At 58.9% G+C, this 17,989-nt stretch overlaps 6 protein-coding genes across 6 annotated transcripts; 5 read left to right on the top strand and 1 right to left on the bottom strand.

The window, feature by feature from the left end:
- Positions 1-3,289: 3,289 nt before the first annotated feature.
- On the top strand, positions 3,290-4,391 carry B0H18DRAFT_960946 (ferritin-like domain-containing protein; the record flags this gene model as incomplete). Its single annotated transcript, XM_048043008.1, has 5 exons — positions 3,290-3,368; positions 3,435-3,654; positions 3,684-3,828; positions 3,879-3,999; positions 4,048-4,391. The coding sequence occupies 5 exons, from the start codon at positions 3,290-3,292 to the stop codon at positions 4,389-4,391; spliced, it is 909 nt and encodes a 302-aa protein (XP_047885531.1).
- Positions 4,392-6,306: 1,915 nt separating this feature from the next.
- On the top strand, positions 6,307-7,731 carry B0H18DRAFT_1109110 (ferritin-like domain-containing protein). Its single transcript, XM_048032751.1, has 5 exons — positions 6,307-6,492; positions 6,549-6,768; positions 6,832-6,952; positions 7,012-7,132; positions 7,185-7,731. Exons 1-5 carry the CDS (start codon positions 6,402-6,404, stop codon positions 7,541-7,543), a joined length of 912 nt encoding a protein of 303 aa, XP_047885530.1. The 5' UTR covers positions 6,307-6,401; the 3' UTR covers positions 7,544-7,731.
- A 1,761-nt stretch (positions 7,732-9,492) lies between these two features.
- B0H18DRAFT_1053164 (ferritin-like domain-containing protein) lies at positions 9,493-10,961 on the top strand (the record flags this gene model as incomplete). Its single annotated transcript, XM_048031001.1, has 5 exons — positions 9,493-9,930; positions 9,984-10,203; positions 10,250-10,370; positions 10,427-10,547; positions 10,602-10,961. Exons 1-5 carry the CDS (start codon positions 9,840-9,842, stop codon positions 10,958-10,960), a joined length of 912 nt encoding a protein of 303 aa, XP_047885529.1. The 5' UTR covers positions 9,493-9,839.
- A 929-nt stretch (positions 10,962-11,890) lies between these two features.
- B0H18DRAFT_1053157 (TB2/DP1, HVA22 family-domain-containing protein) lies at positions 11,891-13,188 on the top strand (the record flags this gene model as incomplete). The annotated part of the gene is made up of 3 exons (XM_048031000.1): positions 11,891-11,922; positions 11,975-12,130; positions 12,187-13,188. 3 exons carry the CDS (start codon positions 11,891-11,893, stop codon positions 12,917-12,919), a joined length of 921 nt encoding a protein of 306 aa, XP_047885528.1. The 3' UTR covers positions 12,920-13,188.
- Positions 13,189-13,199: 11 nt separating this feature from the next.
- Positions 13,200-14,397, bottom strand: B0H18DRAFT_241864 (ATP synthase F1 gamma). Its single transcript, XM_048037251.1, has 5 exons — positions 14,190-14,397; positions 13,719-14,129; positions 13,551-13,668; positions 13,383-13,501; positions 13,200-13,323 (listed from the first exon to the last, which is right to left on the bottom strand). The coding sequence occupies exons 1-5, from the start codon at positions 14,269-14,271 to the stop codon at positions 13,307-13,309; spliced, it is 747 nt and encodes a 248-aa protein (XP_047885527.1). The 5' UTR covers positions 14,272-14,397; the 3' UTR covers positions 13,200-13,306.
- A 1,730-nt stretch (positions 14,398-16,127) lies between these two features.
- B0H18DRAFT_1088374 (eukaryotic translation initiation factor 2 beta) lies at positions 16,128-17,376 on the top strand (the record flags this gene model as incomplete). Its single annotated transcript, XM_048032233.1, has 4 exons — positions 16,128-16,436; positions 16,488-16,814; positions 16,865-17,156; positions 17,207-17,376. 4 exons carry the CDS (start codon positions 16,128-16,130, stop codon positions 17,374-17,376), a joined length of 1,098 nt encoding a protein of 365 aa, XP_047885526.1.
- Positions 17,377-17,989: the final 613 nt, after the last annotated feature.

Genomic DNA, 17,989 nt, shown 5'->3' with positions numbered 1-17,989 from the left:
GCCAGCCACTCACCCTTCCCAGCCGTCCACTCTTCACTGTGCTCGCGCCCGCAGTATGTTCGTGGGCTGCGTACGGCGTTGTGCGTTTGCGCTCACCTATGGGGACTCGCTCTCGCCCTCCCCCGCCAGCCACTCACCCTTCCCAGCCGTCCACTCTTCACTGTGCTCGCGCCCGCAGTATGTTCGTGGGCTGCGTACGGCGTTGGCGACTCTAAGAGGGTGCGACGCGCGACTTGCGCGCGTACGGGAGGCCGCGCCACAGCGGAGTCTGAAATGCCCTGCAAACCCGCTGGGTGATTAACCTCAAGTACCGTAATTAAAGGTGCGTACTTTTGCGGTCCACAAGAAATCGCCTGAGCTTCATACCCAATGAAAAGCGCATCTGCTGGGAGATGCCCGGAGCTGCTCTGAGCTGCGCGCGTCGTCGGAATCTGCTCGAATCTGCTCCGAGCTGCTGACGGCTTACAGTAAAGTCACTAAATGACAGCTTCTCCACGAGTTAACTCATAATATCATTAGAGCTTAGTGTCTTTTGCTTCTGACTTGGGGCTGTAGCCTAACGATACCGCTGTCGAGTCTGCCCCCTTGCGTTAAGCACTTACGGTCGCACCGCGCGATGCGCATTACTTATAGCAGTGATATTCCCGCCCACTCTGGTATGACGTAATCTCATTGCAGCGACGGCCGTCGTCGTCGTCTTCCTGCCCTCGCCCCTCTCTCTCAGGCTCTTACCACCACCATCACCTAGCTTGTTCAATTTCCCGCTGCTTGTCTACTGCCCGCCTGCCGTGGCGGCCTTGCGCTTACCTGCTCACTTCTCCACCTGACTACACACTTGTCCGCCCGTTCGCCCTCCTGCCAGTGTATTGCACGTCTCATTCGCTTACGCGTCTTTCGCTCGCCCACGCATCTTTGTGACTTGCCACGCGCCTTCTTCAAGTGCCTGACCGCACACCTTTTTGCTCGCCTGGCATCCTGCCCGCATGTCTCATTCACACCTTAGCTGACTGCCCACTTGCCCGTTCGTTCCCTAACTGGTTGACTCACCCGGCGCCCGCTCACCGACCCGCTCATCCATCCGTTGGCATGATTCGCGCGAGACCCGTGAACGTCGTTGTAAGGATCGCTGGCGCGCCGAGCAACGCGATCTGCGTCCCGTAAGTGTTTGTGCACCCCTGCCCATTTCTTCGCTTGCCCATTTCTTTGTTCGCCCATCTCTCTATGCTCGCCCGCCCGTCTCTACACTCGCCCACCCATCTCTCTATGCTCACCCGCCTGTCTCTACACTCACTTACCCGTCACTACATTTGCTCACCCGTCTCTGCACTTGCTCGCCCATCTCTGCACTTGCTCGCCCGTCTCCATGCTCGCTCGCCCGTCTGTGTTCGCCCGCCCGTTGACCCCACTGCAGAGACGATGCTGAAGATCGGCGAGCGGGCTTATCCTGTGGATCCCTCACGCGACCCGCGAAGACAGAGGGGCTGCAGCAAAATAGCCGCGCCGCTCGACGTCGGGCAAGACGACGATCCGCTCGCCCAGCAGATGGTCGCGCTCAAACAGGAAGACGCAGCACACGGCGGCAGAGTCAGTACCAGCCACAGGGCGCGTATCCGGATTCCAGCCCGTCGCCAACGAAGCGGGACGCCACGGCGAACAAGCTGTCGCCGCCGCCAGACGGATCGAGCCGGAGTGGTCGCAGGAACTCGGTCGACTATCGTCGCTCCGCGGAGATCGTCGCCGGCGCGGCGCTGCCAGCGTCCGACTGGCGTTCGACGTCGCCAAACCCGTACCCGAAGCACATGCTCCCGCCGTCAAATGTAGGTCCATCGAAATTTGCCCGTGGAGGAGATTTCGCACGACTACGAGCAGTCGTTCCCTGGTGAGCGCAAGTCCATAAGCCGGCTGGGTAGTCGTCCTGGGAGTGTTATTGGGCTGCCAGGGCAGGTCCGAGCCCCAGCCAGAGAACATCAGCGCCCGACGAGCCACAACAGTGTTGGCATCGTGCTCGACCCCACAGGTCGTGTAGCACTCGACGAGATGGCGAACAGGTAGTACCAGCTGCCGCCGCCACACATCGCGATTCGTAAGGCGAACAAGGTGTGTGCGAGCTCGATTGAACTGAATCAGCAGGAGCCGGTCGCGTTGGTGAATCAAGGCAAGAAATCCGAGGTGAAGTGAAGCGCAACTGCCAAGACTCGGAAATGTCGGCAAGTGGCCGGCGTATGCGAGTGAGACGAAGGCGTGAAACGGGCGCGAGTGCGGTACGTAGGAAGCGGGCGGGCGTAGTATGCAGGTGGTGTGTGGGGTGGTTGGGCGGGAGCGTGTGGGCGTGGTATGCAGGCGGCGGGCGTGGTATGCGGGCGGTATGCAGGGTGTGGGCGCGCAGGCGCGGTATGCAGGGCGCAGGCGGCGCAGGATGCGGGCACGATAAATGTATTATTCTTATGGCAGCTAGTGCAATACAGGAGCATCTAGCAATATGCCCGGATCTGCTCCCAGCTGCATACGCGTAATTTTCACGCTCAGAGCAGCTCCGAGCATCTAGAAAAATGCGAAAAGTCTAAATTTCTTGCTCCAGGCTGCTCAGAGCTGCTCGCAGATGCTCTTTTGACAGCGGCCCCACCGCGCAGCTCAGAGCAGCTTGGAGCATCTCCCAGCAGGTCTGATTTCCACTGGGCTTGATACTTGGCAGTTCGGCCGACGCGTCAAGACTTGTGAGACATGCCGTTTATGGCGCAGTGACTTGATGGCTCTGGAGTGCACTCGGACGCGTCACAGCGGCTGACGATCGATCGAAGACGGTTGACGGTTGAAGATCTAGAGGGCCTGTCGAAGGCCTCTGTCCCGCGCGTTCACCTTCAGCCTTCGCGCGTCCGTTGTACACACCTTCAGAACTGGTCCCTGCCACCTAACTGGATGAGTCGACTCGCACAAAGTATGGCATAGCCTGGAGAGAACAAATACTGCGTGCACCAGGCATATGCGCGGTGACGAGGCTCAGATTCCGTGAGCCACAACCGACGTCGGCTGACCCAGCCAGCTTGAACGATCGCCAGCCAGCCTCCACACCTTCGACCATGCCTCGTCAGCCGTCACTGCTGGGCATCCGCTGAGCTTCTCGACAGACAGCCCCCGTCAGCCGCCCGCCCTTCAGCCCACATATAAAAGGCGGGCAGGAGGGCGCGGTCTCCCTCGTCGGTTCTCCGTCAGACACCACATCTCCTACTATCCCCCCGCTCCTTACAGCTTCCTTCTTCCCCCCTCCCCGCCCCCACACTCTTTTACAGCCATGTTCACGAAGACTTTCGCCGCTCTCATCGCCGCCGCCGTCGTCCTCGGCGCGCCCACCCCAGGCCCCGCACCCACCCGTAAGCACCCACCCCTTTCCTCACCCACAACACTCGAGTACCAGACTGACTCACCGGCGTGCGCAGAGACGAACGTCCTCCAGTTCGCGCTTTCGCTCGAGTACCTCGAAAGCGCGTTCTACTCGGGCGCGCTTGCGCAGTACGACGCGCAGGCATTCGCCGACGCCGGCTTCCCCTCCTGGGTCCGCGGCCGCTTCGAGCAGATTGCTCAACACGAGCAGACCCACGTCTCGACCCTCCAGAACGCCCTCGGCGACCAGGCACCCCAGGCCTGCCAGTACAGTTTGTGAGTCGCGTGTACTGTTGATCGGCTAGCGGGAGGCTGACAGATGCGGAAAGCCCGTACACGGACCCACGCTCGTTCGTCTCGCTGTCGTTTGCGATCGAGGGCGTCGGCGCCGCGGCATACCTGGGCGCCTCGAAGTTCATCGACGACAAGGATACGCTCGGCGTAGCTGCGGTACGTGCAACGGGGCGCTGCCTTTTTCCGGTGCTGACGATGTCGTGTAGTCCATCCTTTCTATTGAGGAGCGCCAAGTCGCATGGGTCTCGTCTGCCGTCCTCAAGCAGCAGCCCTGGGACGGTCCCTTTGAGACGCCGCTCTCGCCATCTGGTGCCTATTCTCTCGCCTGTAAGTGCCCATTCCTCAACTATATGCCGGAGACTCATCGTTATCCAGCACAATTCATCACCTCCTGCCCGTCCTCGAACCCGCCGCTCCCTGTCACGCCGTTCCCCGCCCTGAGCGTCTCCAACGCCAGCCCGTGGCCAGGCTCGACGATCAACTTGACGTTCGACAACTCAAACAATGCGGATGCCGCGTACGCCGTCTGGCTGAATGGGCTCGACGCAGTCTTCACGCCGCTCGATGGCAACGGCCAGACGACGGTCCCGGACGGCCTGCACGGGACTGTATACGTGGGCGTGGCGTCGAGCGAGCAGACGCCGATGAGCGATGCGAGCATGGTGACGGGGTTGGCCATCGTGCAGATGCCGTTTGACTCGACGGCGGTTGAGGCCTAGTTGAGGGGTTACAAATGCGTAGTCACTGTCGGCCTGAGGATGTGGTTTTCCGGTTCTTTCGGGATTTGGGTTGGATTTGGGAATGAATAATTTTCCTTTATCTTATCGGTCCGGGATATCCCGTCAAGATCTCGTCGCCAACCAAATCGGGCCGACGACGTTGACGAAATCAGACCCTTCTCCTTCTCCTCCTTCTGCTCGTCGTCGTCGTACGGTCGACAGTAACCTGAACTATGACTTGATCACATACTGGACACTGGGTATTGACAGAACTCCATTCGACTGCATCTACCTTGGCATTCTAATCGAGGATCCCGGGCATGCCGTCGTGCACCCCATCGAGCGCGAAGTGCAAAGCCTAACTTACGACACTCGCCGGACACTCGTAGGCCTGCTGTCCACCACGTAGCAGAGAGTTCAGGAGTACCCTGCGATGCATCACCCACCAACTTTCCACAAACATCAGCTCCGCCACGGATTCAACTTCGGAAGCCTGTCCATACCAAAACGCAACTGGGGAAACTGGAGGCTCCCTGGTGTTCGATCATGTAGCTTGCTGCCGCAGCGACGACGTGTGAGGACTCAGACTCTCGAGCGTGCTATCGCTGTCAACCGTCGAGATGGTCTCTCGTCGGTCTTTCCGACGCATATACCCCAGTCATATTCCCAAGGGAATATCCATACAAATTCAACGTTCGTTCTTCCTCTCGGTTTGAGGGTGCCTCACTATGGGCTTGGTCAGTGTGCGTGTGTTGCCCCGTGAGCGGGTGAGTGGGCGTTGACGCTGTACAGTCTGTAAGTAGCTGATTAGATACTTAGTCCTTAGGCTGGCATGGCCGCAGGCCGAGGTGACCGAAGGCCGAGTTGACCGACCAGGTCTCTCCTCGCAGTCTTGGCGATGACGCGCGACCTCAAACCCGTCGGTGAGTCCAAAATAGCTCTGTGGCACAAGTCCACCGTGACGCGCCTCTGCATCCGCACAGGGTCTGGATCTTTATGCCCGCCGGACTTCGGATTTACGGTATCACTGGAAATGGAGGCACCGATCAGCCTCTCCTGGAGCCAGCGCATGCACGGTGTCGATCTGGAGATGAGATGGAAGGAGCGCATACGCGGATGGGACGGCCTCATTGACAACATCATCCGCTGATCCGTCCCCGACGTTAGGCTGGACGCCCGGGCTTCGCGGGAAGAGTTGTGGTTGCCTGGACTTTGGACCGAGGGCGGTGTTTTAGTCGACATCACCTCTGTCAATGTTGTTGAAGCGCGGACGAAGAGTACGGACGCCCTGAAGGAAAATCAGCTCTGCTACGATCGGCAGCTACCGAGTCGCTCGCATTACCGAATGTGCACGAGTGGCACGACGGTTCGCGGGTCAGCTACAGTACGCACTCTTCGCTCGTGCTTGTCATGCAATGGCGTGTGCTCCTCCAGATGCTGTTGACGAATTGGAGAGGCGGCGCGGCCTGCGAAGAGTGCCTCAGGTGCATGCCACCGAGAGATGGGTCGGGGCAAGAAGCGTATACTGGCCAATGGGCGGCGGCCGAGGGGTGATCAGAAGGCGAAAAGACGCGCCACCGTCATAGGCTCCTCCCTCGCCCGAGCAGCCCGCCAGCGACGTGGACGGGAATATCTTCAACGACTCGGGCACTCTCGCGGACTGCACGCGGGCAGGTGTGCACCAAAAGCGATGCCCGAGACGCACGGTGCCTGCGCGATGCATCGACAATGACGTCCATTTACAGCGAGAACACTCGGGAGACGTTTCGGCCGACCGCGGCAAGAAATGAGATTGGGATGACTGGTGGTGCGGATACGTTTGCGAGACGAGCGGATGTGGACGCACTGGCACCTCTTCCACTTCGCTTCCGCGCGCGTAGTTTGCTGATAGATCCGCGCCATCGCTACGGCAGATCGTGCTCTGCTATAAAGCGAGCAAGGGACAAAGGCTCCTCCAGCTTGCTTCGGTGGTTCTCTAGTAAATTAGCTTGTCGGTCTTCTTCCTCCATCATGCTGTTCCCGACCGTCCTCCTTGTGATCTCCTCTGCATGGCTCGCCGCTGCCGCGCCTGCCCGCCGCAGCGCGCCCGCCGCCGTGACAGGTACGTCTCCTGTTGTACATCATGCGCCCTCGTCGTGCTGACCTCGCGCGCAACAGACACGAGCATCCTGCAATACGCGCTCACGCTGGAGCACCTCGAGCACACGTTCTACGTGCAGGGCCTCGAGCAGTACGACGCGCAGGCGTTCTGCGACGCAGGGTACGAGCCCTCGGTTCGCGGCCGCTTCGCCCAGATCAGGGAGAACGAGCGCGCGCACGTCGAGTTCCTCACAAGCCAGCTCGGTGCGGACGCCACGGCGCCGTGCAACTATTCCTTGTGAGTAGCTGCGTAGGCGCGCTGTTGCGGTGAGCAGGAGCTGACATCGGCCGAGTTACGCAGCCCGTACACGGACATCCCCTCGTTTGTGGCGGTGTCGCAGACCCTCGAAGAGGTCGGTGCGGCAGCGTACATGGGCGCAGCGATCTCCGTCGAAAGCCGGGACGTGCTGTCTGCCGCACTGGTAAGCCCTCCACCGCCGGCTGGCCCACGCGACGCGACACTGACGCGCACCCTGCATAGGCCATCTCGCATACCGAAGCGCGCCAGGCGGGCTGGGTCAGTTCCGCCGTCCAGAAGGAGCAGCCCTGGGACGGCGACTACGAGACGCCCCTGTACTTCAGCGGCGTGTGGTCTCTCGCATGTGAGCCGTGCCCCTCGCTCCACGAGTACGTATGTGCTGACCGGTTCTGCAGCGGGCTTCATCACCTCTTGCCCCGCGACGAACCCCGACTTACCTGTGCAGACCTTCCCCGCACTGACGCTCACGCCCGCCATGCCTGTGATGGGCCAGAACGTGAGCGTGTCGTACAACAGCACCGGCGCGCCCATCTCCGCCGACGGGGAGACGTGGCTGGCGTGGTACCACAACATGAACACGACGTTCACCGCGATCGGCGCGGACGGTGTCACGACCGTGCCGGACGACCTGCGCGGGACGGTCTTCGCGGGCGTGGTGAGCAACACGACCGTGACGAGGGACGACGCGACGATGTTGAGCGGGTTGGCGGCCTTGTCGTTCCCGTATAACTCGTCCACGGTTGTTGACGCGTGAGGAGTAGTAATCCTGCGCGTTTGGTTATGGGAGTCCGCGGTGATCGCAAAAATGTTGTTGGAACAGGGTGTTGGGTGCGGAAAGGACTGGAGAGGTAGCTTCTGCGTGTACTGTAGTTCAAGTTGTAGTTTTCCAGTTCTCTTGCGGTTTGCGTTGGATTTGAGAATGTATAATTCTCCTTTATCTTATCGGTGGTCCGGGATACCTCGTCAAGATCTTATCACCAACCAAATCGGGGCGATGAGCTTGAGTTGAAGTAAAGCCCCTGGATCCTCCTCCTCCTACTATCCCGTAACCTGAACTGTGACTTGTACATACACACACTGGGCATTGGGAATCGACACGACTCTACTCGACTGTATCTGCCTTGTCTTGACATTCCATCTAGGGACTCAGACATGCCATCGCGTCCGTCTGGAAGTGCGCAATACGGTATCTGCTGTTCACCACGTACTAGAGCGCTTGGAAGGGACCTGCGATTGACTAGTGCTTTCCACAAAAATCAGCTCCACTGCCTCGGAAGCCTGTTCATGCCAAAACTCAACCGGTGAAACCGGAGAATGCCTGGTGTTCTCGTTCATGCAGCTTGCTGCCGCAGCGACGTCGGGTGAGGACGAGTACATGTTATCATTGGCAACCGTCGCGGTAGTCTCACGTCGGTGTTTTCGACGCATACACCCGGGTTTTACTGCCAAGGGGACATTCATCCAACAAGCAATGTCGTTCTTCCTCTTGAAGTCTGACTCGCACGCTGTCGCGCCCACATTCCATGGACTGTCAGCGGTGGAGTTGCGGATACTGACCAGTGTGCGCGTGTTAACGTTGCTTCTTCAGCCGGTGAGTGAGGCGTCGACGCAGTACACAGCCTGTAAGTAGTTGATCTACTTAGTCCTCAGGCTGGCACCGTAGGCCGACGTGACCTACCGTGACTCAGGCAGTTCTGCAGTGCCGCACTACTCGCGCTGCTACGGCAGCACGGAAAGCGCGTGCGGGAAAGGAAGAACGGAGGGGAGGTCTCTCGTATGTAGTCTCGGCCATGACGCGCGACCTCACAACATGCAAGCTCATTGGCAAGTCCAAAATAGCTCTGCGGTCCAAGCTCGCCGTGACGCGCACAGGTTGAGGATGACTCCAATATGGTCGGTTTTCGTCGGACACGGACACGACGACGGACTGGCGACAATCGAAAACAAGGCCTTCAAGTTTCAAGCTTGAGGCAAGCTTGAGGTCTCGGACCAGACTCGGGCCCCAACCCTCCCCGGGCCCCCGCCATCGACCGCGTGCAAGGCGATGTCTCAGCAATATTGGCTCCTATCGATCCGGAGAGACGAGATGGAAGAAACATATACGGGGGATGGGACGGGCTCATCAACAACGTCATCCGCTGATCCGTCCCCAACGTTAGACTGGACGCCCTGGCTTCGTGCGAACAGTTGGGGTCGCTTCACGTAACGTTGCGTAGCGTTGCGTGGGCTTTGTACGTTTGGACCGAGGGCAGTGTTCTAGTCGACGCCACCGCTGTCAACATCGCTGAAGCGTGGATGAAGGGTATGGACGCCCTGAGGCAAACGTGGCTCTGCCACGCTCGGAAGCCAGCGAGTCGCTCGCATTACCGAACGTGCTCGAGTGGTACGACGGTTCGCGGGTCAGCTGCAGTACGTGCTGACTGGCACCGGCCCTTCGCTCGTGCTTGGCGTGTGGCCCTCCAGGTGCTGTTGACGAAATGGAGAAGCGGCGCGGTCTGCGAAGAGTGCCTCAGGTGCATGCCACCGAGAGGTGGTGCGGGGCAAGAAGCGTATACTGGCCAATAGGCGGCGGGAAGATGAGAAGGCGAAGAGACGCGCCCGGCCCCCGGCGGCCGCGTCGACGCGGACGGGGATTCCTCCAGCAACTCGGGCACTCCTGCGGACTGCGCGCGGGCAGGTGTGCACTAGAGGCCATGGCGGAGACGCACAGTGCCTGCACGATGCATCGACAATGACGTCCATTCGCAGAGAGAACACTCCCGAGAGACGTTTCAGCTGGCCGCGGCAGCAAAATGGGATTGCGATGACTGGTGCGGTCACGTTTGCGAGACGAGCGCGCGCGCGCGCTCTAGCACCTGTTCCACCTGGCTTCTGTGCGCGTCTTCGGGCCACCCAATAGCCATGTCAGTGTGCTGATAGATCCGCGTCATCGTTACGATATATCGGCCTCCGTGCTCGTGCGTATAAAGCGAGCAAGGGCAGAAGCTCCTTCGGCTTGCTTCGCTAGCTCTCGAGTTTACCTGACGGTCTTCCTCGCGCGAACGACCATCATGTTGTTCCCGACCGTCGTCCTCGCGCTCTCCTCTGCATGGCTCGCCGCTGCCGCGCCGACTCGCCGCAGCGCGCCCGCCGCAGTGACAGGTACGTCTCCCACCGTACATCACGCGCCCTCGTACTGACGTCGCGCGTAACAGACACGAGCATCATGCAGTATGCGCTCACGCTAGAGCACATCGAGCACGCGTTCTACGTGCAAGGCCTCGGGCAGTACGACGCGCAGGCGTTCTGCGACGCGGGGTACGAGCCTTGGGTCCGCGGCAGATTCGCCCAGATCAGGGAGCACGAGCGCACGCACGTCGAGTTCTTGACGAGCCAGCTTGGTGCGGACGCCCCGGCGCCGTGCAACTACTCCTAGTGAGTCGCTTCGTGGGCGCGCTGAGCGGGAGCTGACTTTGGCCAGCCCGTACACAGATATTCCCTCGTTTGTGGCGCTGTCGCAGACCCTCGAGGAGGTCGGCGCTGCGGCGTATATGGGCGCGGCGATCTCTGTCGAAAGCCAGGACGTCTTGTCCGCCGCACTGGTTAGCCCCCTCGCCTGCTGGCCCACGCGACGCGACATTAACCCCACCCCGCACAGGCCATCTCGCATATCGAAGCGCGACAGGCGGGCTGGGTCAGCTCTGCCCTCCAGAAGGAACAGCCCTGGGACGGTGACTACGAGACACCCCTGTACTTCAGCGGTGTGTGGTCCCTCGCATGTGAGCTGCATCCTTCGCCCCGCCTATATCATTGCATGCGCTGACTCCCCGTAGCGGGCTTCATCACCTCCTGTCCCGCGACGAACCCCGACCTGCCCGTGCAAGCTTTCCCCGCGCTGACGCTCACGCCCGCCGCGCCCGTGATGGGCCAGAACGTCAGTGTGTCGTACAACAGCACCGGCGCGCCCGTCTCCGCTAACGGCACGACATGGCTGGCGTGGTACCACGACATGAACACGACGTTCACTGCGATTGGCCCGGACGGCATTACGACTGTGCCGGACGGCCTGCGCGGGACGGTGTTCGCGGGTGTGGTGAGCAACACGACCGTGACGAGGGACGACGCGACGATGTTGAGCGGACTGGCGGCCTTGTCGTTCCCGTATAGCTCGTATGCGGTCGTCGGTGCATGAGCGCTAGTCGGGCGTGTTCAATTGTGTGGGAGTCCACGGTGATAGCGAAAATATTGGTGCGGATCGGACTGGAGAGACGGCTTCTGCACGTACTCAGATGTAGTTGACGAACTTTCTATGCATGCACGTCTTGACTGACCGAACATTATCTTGTTTGTAATCAGATGTTCGGCGTGCAATCAGCGCCAGGCCGATGTTCCATCCCAGCGGGAAGCGTCGCGCGACGGATGGTGTGAGCGGAACGACCGTCCACCCTGCGTGTCCGGCGACGAACCCTCTGTGTATTCGAGGTTTATGTTGTCAGCCGAGGGACCTAAAGTCGAGTTCAGTGCAGTCAACGAGAGGGCAGGTCAGGATGCCAGTCGAATATTGTTCTTGTCACCATCATGAAGTGGTAGACTGTTTCCAGTGTGGTTTTGCAGCTCGGGTGGGCGTGCGTACGGGCCTTGCTGATCCTGCGCAAGAATCGCTGCAGCGGGATGATCAGGCTGCTCGGTACCTGTATGGGATAGTACGTATTGCCGCACACAAGACGATTGTCAGACAAGTTCTGCATTGACTTCCTCATGACACTGATGCGAATTTGTCTGCGATGGTACTTATGGCCCAGCACTTTGACATTGGAAGTGCATATTGCAGCATGAGGCGAGGTCGTGGATCCGTTGATCAGTCCAGATAGAAGGAGGATAGAAGCCTCTCCATCTCGATAGAGTAGTCAATAGAATCTGATACAATCTGGTCCTTACTGTGTTAGAAAGGAGTGTAAGGACGGTGTTACGATCGGTGCTAAGTGATTACAATCGATCGTTACCGGGTGGCGGCGGCGCGGCGTCAGCTAAATGGAGGCTGCAGGCAGGATGTAGCTGCTCAAGTTCCTCCTCCGCACCTTCACCTCTCCAAGCGGCCTAGCTTGTCGCTCTACCATAGGCCATGTTGTTCTACTTTCTGTTCAGAGTGGTTAGGTGCGTATGCGATCTAGTTCACATAACGAATCGCTAAGCATTACGCACCCAGTGCCACAACCGCCTTTCTCTATCCTGGGTATGCATCGTACAAGGTGCTCTCCCAACGGCCTGCTGCAGAAGAAGAGCTGGAGCGATGGCTGATGTACTGGAGTGTCCTCGGCTGCATCGTCGCGGTAGAATACGTCGCCGAGTGGCTCGTCTCCTGGTGAGTCCCCTTCGACCCCCACCGGATCTACTCCTCCTGACCCCTCACTCCGGAAGGCTCCCCTTCTACTACACCATCAAGACCATCTTCCTGCTCTACCTCGCCCTCCCGCAGACGCACGGCGCGACGTACCTCTACCGCGCGCACCTCCGCCCGTTCTTCGCCGCGCACGAGCGCGAGATCGATTCCGCGCTCGCCCAGCTCAAGACGTACATCTACGCGTCCCTCCAGCGCGTCCTCCGCGCCGCCTGGGAGCACGTCTCCGGCACGCTCCGCCAGATGAACATCCCCGTCGCAGGCCCCGGCTCCGGCTCCGGCTCGGACGCGAATGCGCAGGCGGGCGCAGCACCGCTACCTTCCCTCGGAGACCCCGTTTCGGGCCCTGCGCAGCTCGCCTCGGGTCTCTGGAGCACATATGGCCCTAGCGTCCTCGCGTCGGGCGCAGCGCTCCTCCGCCAGGCACAGGCGTCCGCCGCACAGGCCGCAAACGCCAACGCAGGTGGGCACGCGCGGCGAGACGAGCTCGCATCCGAGGCGCAGGCTCCGCCGTACGACCTCTCGGAGCCGGGCGTGCCGGTGGCCGAGGCGAACAACCCCTCGCGATCGTCATCGTCGGGCTCGCTCCGCCAGCGGACGGACAACGGGCGCTCGACCTTTGAGGAGGTCGAGGTGCCGAGTGACATGGAAGGCGAGGGCGAGGGTGAGGGACGCCCTGCGCCTCAGCAAAGGCGGACGAGCTGGTTCGGGTGGGGCTCGTCGGGCGGGTATGAGCGGGTGAAGAGCGAGTGAGATGATTGAGACGGCCCTGTGCGTGTGTAGATAACGGCGTGTACCATATAGCGGCGGACTTGCATCATGGATTCTGAGCGTGTAATACTATTCTACGGGCATGTATTTATTGTCTGTCTCTGCAATCGCTGTCGTGGTTCAGTCATCTTCGCTGGAACATCAAAAGCGGTCAGGGTCAGCCCGTACAACCGCTCAAGTGGGAAGTAGCACTGAGCGTGCACGGCCGACCATGTATTTCTCACCTTCACGAATGCATGCGGGTGAAGGCTCGCCCACGCCAGACCCATTGAAGCAATTAGATGTGACGGTTCATACGCAGCCCGTAGGTACAGGACACGAACACAGACTTCCACTATTCTATCGCACGCGCACGGCCAGCCACCACACTCAGAGCGCACTCGCACCTGAAGAAACACAACAAAGCTAAGTCTCGCACCGGTAGTTAGAGCGACTCGATGCTCACCAGTGATAATGTCGACAAGCTCGTTCGTGATGGAGGCCTGGCGACCACGGTTGTACTGCATCTGGAGCTTGCCGATCATGTCCGAAGCATTCTTGGACGCGTTGTCCATGGCGTTGCGACTATTGCACGTCAGCAGGGATCACATAATGCTACGCGGGGTCGACTTACCGAGCGCTCTGCTCGCATGCGTGGCCTTCGACGAGGGCAGCGTAGATCGCATTGGCGAGCGCGAACTCTGCGAGGTCCTTCGTGACTTCCTCCTCCATCTCATAGGCCTTGAAACCGGCTGAAACGTATGTTACGAGGTGTCACGCTGCCGTAGAAGAAATAACATACGCGAGCTCTTTAGCGTCTCCTCCGTCTCGACCTCCATGACGGCGGACTCGTACGAGATCGCAGAGACGAACTTGTTGTAGACGATCGCAATGCTGTCGTACTCGACGCCCTCCTTGATAATGAGATCCGCGACGCCGGCCGCATCCGCGAAGGTGGGGATGTCACGCCCGATCTGGTTGAAGCTCATGACGAGGTTCTTCCCGAGCGCACGGGAGAGCTGCGCCTTGGACTTGTCACCGATGACCATGATGGGCGAGTCCGGCTCGACGCCGTCGCCGTGTGCGGCGATGATCCGGCGTGTGGCCTTCGTGACGGAGGAGTGGATACCACCGCAGAGACCCTTGTCAGAGGAGATGACAATGAAGAGCTTGCGCTTGCTGGGCTCCTCGGCGGACGCGTGATGGAAGACCTCTGGGAAGGCGAGCCGCGGTCAGTAAGGTGCTGCGGTTTGTTTGTCGGACATTGACGAACCCGAGTTCGCAACACCGTACTGCTTGCCCGCCTGCATGGCACGCTGCGCCTTGTTGAGTTTTGTGGAGGCAATCATTTTCATGGACTGTAAATCAAGTTTTAGCGAAGTCGTGACGGAAGGAAAGGAAAGCGAGAGAGAGATGCAAGGTCACAATTCCACTTCTCGTCCGATGCGATGGGAGTAGCTTGTGCACTAGCATAGTGCTCCTCGGCTACTACTAGTGACCCTTGCCAGTTTTGAAGCCATGAAGTGGTCGGTGATCCCGCGCTGGTACCATACCGCAGAGCGCATGTAGAGTCAACCCGTCAGAGACGCATAGATCACACCGTACGGTCTATGTCCGGGCGGCATGGGCCAAACCCGACGTAACGAATGCTGTCTGACAGCTAAGTCTGCATCGTCGGACCCAGCGCCTCTCATAGGCGGGATCCAGCGGGTTTGATATGGGATCATGCCGGACGCAGCGGACTTCGACGGCCAGACTGAGCCAAGCGACCGCGACCTTTGCTACGGTAACCCAGGTTGAGCGACACAGTCCGGGTCGCTGAATACCAACGTCCGACAATGCCCGCTCCTAGTGGGGCCCAACGTTGTAAACCTAGCTGGAAAGCTTTTCGAACTTCACCCGCAAAGATCCTTCCCATGTCCCATCTTGTACTCCCTCGTAACGGTGCACAATACTCAAGGAATACTCACCTTGGTGATCTTCTCAATATTCCGTACAGACTTGAGACGCAGCTCAATCTCACGGAGGGTCGCCATGTTACGCGCACCAGCGGGAGCTGCGCCCAGCACTGGAGGCTGGGCGGTCAGACGAAGCGTGCTCCTGGCGAGCATGGTGGTCGACGACAGAAAGAAAGTGGTGGAGAACGAGTGCAACGTCGGCGACCGACACCGGGCCAGCGCGGAACCCCGTGGGAACATGAACCCTCGGAGTCCGAATCGAATTCATTGCGAATCGCCTCAAGAGGGGGGCGAGATCTGAATCGGAGACGTCCTCCTCACGAAAGGGGGGTGGGGGGGTGGTGTACGGGGTCCGGTTTTCAGCCACCAGCGTGAAGTGCAGTCGCTTTCGTTGAATTTTGTCTCTAGCTACTACATTCTGCACATCTCACTCTAGAAAACATGCATGTGTACTGAGAAGTATGCTAAGTACACGTGTAGGGTCCGAAGTCGACATAAACAAGGAGATCCAGAGGAGGAATTGAATAGTACAAAATGCGCTAAGTCACACGTGAAGCATACGGTCATGTGAGCTACGCGTCGGGTAAGTACGTGTGTTACATGGCGCGTGTCTCACTTGCATCAGTGACGCAAATTGGGCCAAAATGATTTAAAAAGATTACCGGGGATCGAACTAGCAACCACGATACCTACGGCGTCACTGTGCCCACTCCGTCACTCTGGCCTTACCACTTACTCAATATGCTTCCCTATGACAGTCAACGACGCCCCAGACATGACCTACTATGATTATGTGCCAACATGCACAGCGGGCGAAGGGTCAAATCATGGTTTGGCGAATACAATATGCTGTCACAGTGCCCAGAAGTTTTCTAGAAATCATTGAGGGATCCTCAGGGCACTTACAGCCTGCGGTCTCCAATGTCATATAACAGCACTTCGCTGGCGGCATTAGCAAAGGAGCTAGTCACCTGATATTGCCGAAGGAACTTCCTTTATAGGACTTGTACCTGGGCGCTCGTTATCGGGACCCCAACGGGAGCTCTGCCCCCGAAGACTGGGTACCCCCCCCCCCTACCCAGTCTTCGGGGTCTCTGGGATTTGGGAGGAGGACGTCTGGAATTTTGTTATCGCCCCCCTCTTGAATCGCCTGCCGGTCAATCTGGGCGCTTGTCGCTCGACCTTGACTCGAGCTCATCGCCGTAGACAGTGACCGCGCATATTTCGCCACCTCTCTCTCATATACTGTGAATATGGCGTCCGAGGAGCCCCTTTTCGACCCGTCGCTGAAGAAGCGCAAGAAGAAGACTGTCGCGTTCTCGGAGGATCCGCTCGGTGCTGAAGCCGATCCCACTGCGCCTCCACCTGCGACGATCGACGATACGACGGCCAATGGCGAGGCTGTAGATATGGGCCCGAAGACGATGCATGAGCAGATGAAGCAGAACGGCGATGTGGTTGCTGAGGACGGTGCTGAGGAGAAGCAGGAGGATGATGACCTGAAAGCGATGTTTGGTGATCTGAAGAAGAAGAAAAAGAAGAAGGATATTCCCATGGACTTGGTATGTCTATCGCATTCTCGCTGGAGACGTGAGTTCTGACGGTGTGATCAGCTAGAGGATAACTCGGGCACATCGACGCCTACTGCTGTGCCTACCGCTGTGCCAGCTGCAACTGAGGATCTCGACTTCTCTGACCTCAAGAAGAAGAAGAAATCGACGAAGAAGAAGGCAGCTCTGGACATGGAGGCATTTGAGAAGGAGCTGCATCAGGCAAAGGCGAAGGATGCTGATGAGGAAGAGGGCGGCGAAGATGTTGCTGCCGAGGTTGACGAAGTGGAGCTTGGCGATGACCCGTTTGCGCGAAACGAGGGCACCGTGAGCATGGACGTAGGCACCGAGCCATGGCTGAGCAGCGACCGCGACTACACATACCAGGAGGTAGGCCTGTCCTACCCGCTCAAGGGCCTCGTTGCTGAATATCTCTGCAGCTACTTCAACGATTCTACGTTCAATTGCACGCATCCAACCCTGCTCTGCTCAACTCTGCAGGCAAACGTTATACCATTGCGCCTCCGCAGATTCTGCGCGAAGGCAACAAGAAGTCCATCTTCGCCAACGTCTCCGACATCTGCAAGCGGATGCACAGGCAGCCAGAACATGTCATCCAGTACATGTTCGCAGAGATGGGTACTACCGGCTCCGTCGACGGTTCCGGTAGGCTGGTCATCAAGGGTCGCTTCCAGCAGAAGCAAATCGAGCACGTTCTCCGTCGATACATCGGTATGCATCGATTCATTGCTCACGGAATCTGGTACTCACACACTGTTTAGTCGAATACGTTACGTGCAAGACGTGTAAATCCCCCGACACTCTCCTCTCTAAGGAGAACCGTATCTTCTTCATGTCGTGCGAGTCTTGCGGGTCAAGGCGTTCCGTCGCCACCATCAAGACTGGTTTCCAGGCCCAGGTCGGGAGGAGAAGCAAAAACAAGACCGGTTGATTGGTCAGGCCTGGGAGGATGCTGTAGCCTATCGTGCCCCGTGCATATGTACTCACTGCATTTTATCGCACTCTGACACTGTATACTACCTGACATTGACGAGCAACGACTCACATACGGAGAGAAAGCTGTGCGTAGTGGCAAGTTCATACGCGGCACTCGATAAACACAAACACGGTCGATATACTTGTACAAGGCTGGCTCCGACTGTAGAAACGATTATTAGGGGTGACTGGCGCCGCTGGATACTGGATACTGTAGGGAATAAGCTGCAACGGACGTACGGGACAGGACAAAACAAATCGAGGGACACACTGTGGACGACAATACAGGATAGATGACAGACATATCATGTAACATGAATAGGCATGGCAGCAGTCAAGCACGGCTCACGAGCCAACGTCGCCAATGCGAGTGAGTGCGGCGCGCCGCTTTTTCTTCGGCGGCTCTTGGGCCTCCTCGCGGGGTGTCTCGCTCGGCTCGCGTGTCCCCAGCACGCTCTCGTCCACGCTCGGCGCAGGTGTCAGCGGCGGCTCCCCCTCCGCCTTCCGTTTGCTGCCCACTGTGGGTGTCAATACCGGCAGGTTAGCGGACACCCGCGATGGTGTTGAGA

This window comes from Fomitopsis serialis (assembly GCF_022376445.1).
Source record: "Fomitopsis serialis strain Sig1Antser10 chromosome Unknown B0H18scaffold_229, whole genome shotgun sequence".
In the NCBI taxonomy this organism is placed as follows: domain Eukaryota; kingdom Fungi; phylum Basidiomycota; class Agaricomycetes; order Polyporales; family Fomitopsidaceae; genus Fomitopsis; species Fomitopsis serialis.
The sequence above is the reverse complement of the archived record's forward strand: the minus strand, read 5'-3'. Positions and strand labels throughout refer to the sequence as shown.